This window comes from Triticum dicoccoides, chromosome 4A, assembly GCF_002162155.2.
Source record: "Triticum dicoccoides isolate Atlit2015 ecotype Zavitan chromosome 4A, WEW_v2.0, whole genome shotgun sequence".
Taxonomy (NCBI): Eukaryota; Viridiplantae; Streptophyta; class Magnoliopsida; order Poales; family Poaceae; genus Triticum; species Triticum dicoccoides.
In genome coordinates this window covers 709,486,468-709,489,568 of record NC_041386.1, presented here as the reverse complement: position 1 = coordinate 709,489,568, position 3,101 = coordinate 709,486,468, and the positions used below count along the sequence as shown (strand labels likewise).

The window sequence follows — 3,101 nt, the reverse complement described above, 5'->3', positions numbered from 1 at the left end:
GCAAATTAGATGTGATATAGCTATTTCACATCTAGATGTGAAATAGCAAATCTGTTAATACTACGTAGCAGACTCTTTGTGTTTTATTTAGTGTACTAGTATACGTAGGAGAAGGGCATAGCCTTGGCACAGACCCTCTGGAGTGAGTCTGAATGAGATATTAATTTATGTGTGCGTTATCAGGCCGGCCGTCATCTAGAAAAAGTTGATCACACAACTCCACGGAACAGCAGCAGAAAATGGACGTTTGTGACGAGCGTTACCAGCAGGCATCGGCAGTAGAACTGAGATTTTGTTGGATGGCCCAACCCTTCCAATTTTCAGGTAAGTAGCACTGTTACTAGCGAGACTGGAGCGTGTGCCCCAGGACTTCATGGCCATGCCATACCCAAACACGTCCTTGAACGGCGTCGTCGGCACTCCAAGCACCATAGGATTAGCAGGCGACGAGTTGGGCTGCTGGTTTATGAACTCCACGATGCTCCCCATGATCCTCTTGCTGGTGGCCCTCAGCGGACTGTAGAGGTGGAAGCCGTGGTCCTCGCCCTCCGACTCCACCACCGTCACCTCGCGGCGCCCCTGCATCATCCAAGGCCACGGCGCGTCGTGATCAAGCATGCTGGCCGCCATGTCGAGGCCGCGCTCCCGCAGAGTATCCTTGCCGGCAACGGCGATGAGCACGCGGCGGCAAGCCAGCGATGAGATCTCCGAGGCCGGAGGATCGATTCGGGGGTCGTCGTTGCCGGCCTGGCCGGCCGTGACGAATGGCCACAGCCGGTCCACCCCGTACGGTGGGAACACCGCCGCGGCACCCTCGCTGTCGTCCGCCCACGCGAGCTCCGAGGGCAGCCGATTGGCTCCCCAGAAGTAAGGGTGCACCATGATCAGGCCCGCAATGTTCATCATGTCGTCGTTGACTTCGTGGCTGGCGCGGACTGCGGTCTGGTAAACGATGTTGCCGCCGGCGCTGTCGCCGGCCAGGAACGTGCGTGCAGTGTCGGCGTAGCTGGCCAGCCACGGGTCGGACAAGGACGCCGCCCACTGGAGCGCGGCCCACGCGTCGTCGTAGGCCGCAGGTATGGGGAACTCCGGCGCTAGACGGTACTCCACCGACACGACGAGGGCTCCGGCGCTGGCGGCGAGGGAGGTCGCGTAGCGGTGGTACGTACGGCCGAAAGCGCTCTCCGTGCAGAACGAGCCGCCATGGACGTAGAGGACGAGAGGAAGCCGATTCCTGCCTGCGGTCTCGGCGGCACGGGACGGGAGGAACAGGCGCACAGACACGCCGGTGGCCTTGTCGACGACGACGTCCCTCGTTGCCACTCCACGGTTGCCGGCCTGATCCGACGACGCCAGCACGAATGGGCTGCGCAGGAAACGCTCGATGCTTCCGTCCTTGTACTCGCGTATGAACGGGTACATGTCCACGGAGATGTTACGTCCGTCGTTCTCCTTGTTTGCATGCATGGCGCGGTTGAGCTGCTTCACTTTGGAACTCTTGTTTTGAGTTGTGCCGCTGCCGCGTCGTTGGCTACGGAATTTATAGAGCCATTTTCTTCACAGCACGGCCCTGTACTAACTAATAGTACTAGTATATATATTGTACTCGTGACCAAGTTAAAATATAGTAGGAGTATATTGAAACAACACAAACACTGTTGTGAAGAAGACATCGTCGAGGTTGTGTGTTGGCATCATCTTCATCACTTGTCAACGAGTAAGAGACTCAAACTTTAACGCCGACAAAGGCCACATTGCAAAAGCCGCGAGGTATACGCAACGACGAATCCGATAATGAACTAGGACGAGGGACCATGCAATCCTGTGTCGTGTAGGATCACTGAGCTAGGCCACCAGCCGCTTGGCATCGTTCCCATCTGAACCTCACTGTCACACAATTATGACTCCACTGCAACAAAGTGACCACAACCTTTCGACGACTCAATCTGTCACGCATCCCGCATCCACCTAGCCTTTGACGGTAACGAAACGCTTTTCTTCCCTTCGGTTGGTCCTGAATCTCAAAATTATGCCCCATTGACGACATGATGCAAGGCGTCGTCATCATCTGACCTTGTGAAGTAGCCAAGGTTTCCAAAGGAACCCATGGCCTGGGATAAGTAGAGGAGCACAACACCACAACAATGCTTTCGACAATCTAAGGACGTCCGCAGACATCGCCACCACCAGCTCTTACCATCGCCTGGAACAAGGCATTGGCGCGACACTGCTCTCACTTCCCCGCATCAGATCTAGTTGATCCACCCAGTCCTCCACGCGCCACCGACCACCCATCCAGAATCATCCCCACAACATTGAGATGAAATCATCACACATCTAATAGTTTATTGTCCAGGGACAAGTCTAATAAGCATTCTATTAAGGAGGTTGTTTCCTTGCACCAACTTTGCATCAAAATTAGTACATGTTTCTGCCACCTACCTTGTGACAAATCATAATTATCTGTCAGTACATTGTGCCACCTACCTTGCATCATGCAGTTTTTTTTTCCCGCAAAAAAAAAAATACTGCATGGCTATTTATTATTAAAAAATGGCATTATTTTCTTCAGTAAATGAATACTCACTTCATCCCAAAATATAACATCTTATATTATGCGACAGAGGGAGTAATAATTGAAATTATATTTCCTACTAGAAAAATGCCAAAAGAAAAAACCATGCTTCTGCCAACTAATTAACTTGTGAGAAATCAAATTGGTTCCCCGTAAAAATAGAGAGAAATCAAAGTGGGAAGGTGGCAAATATAACTTGTATTAGAACTGATACTATGTATTACCTTATTTATACCTTCATGATTTGGTAACAGTATAATTTATTTTCATATTTGTTCAACTAAAAGTTCCATATTACCAATACACAATCATTAACAACATCTTACCTCGCGGAAGGTAATAGTAATATTAGCCTAGTTATTTATACTCCCTCAATCTCGGTGTATAAGTTATTCGCGTAGTTCTAGGTCATCGATTTAAAGAATTAAATATGTTTTATATATCATGAAAAGTATATCACTAGATTTCTACACGGATGTAGTTTCTAAATATATATTTTGTGTTACATATAATAAATATGATAGTT

General features: G+C 49.6%; 1 protein-coding gene across 1 annotated transcript; it reads right to left on the bottom strand.

The window, feature by feature from the left end:
- LOC119289820 (probable carboxylesterase 5) lies at nucleotides 1–1,497 on the bottom strand. The gene has a single exon (XM_037569030.1). The coding sequence runs from the start codon at nucleotides 1,465–1,467 to the stop codon at nucleotides 196–198; it is 1,272 nt and encodes a 423-aa protein (XP_037424927.1). The 5' UTR covers nucleotides 1,468–1,497; the 3' UTR covers nucleotides 1–195.
- Nucleotides 1,498–3,101: the final 1,604 nt, after the last annotated feature.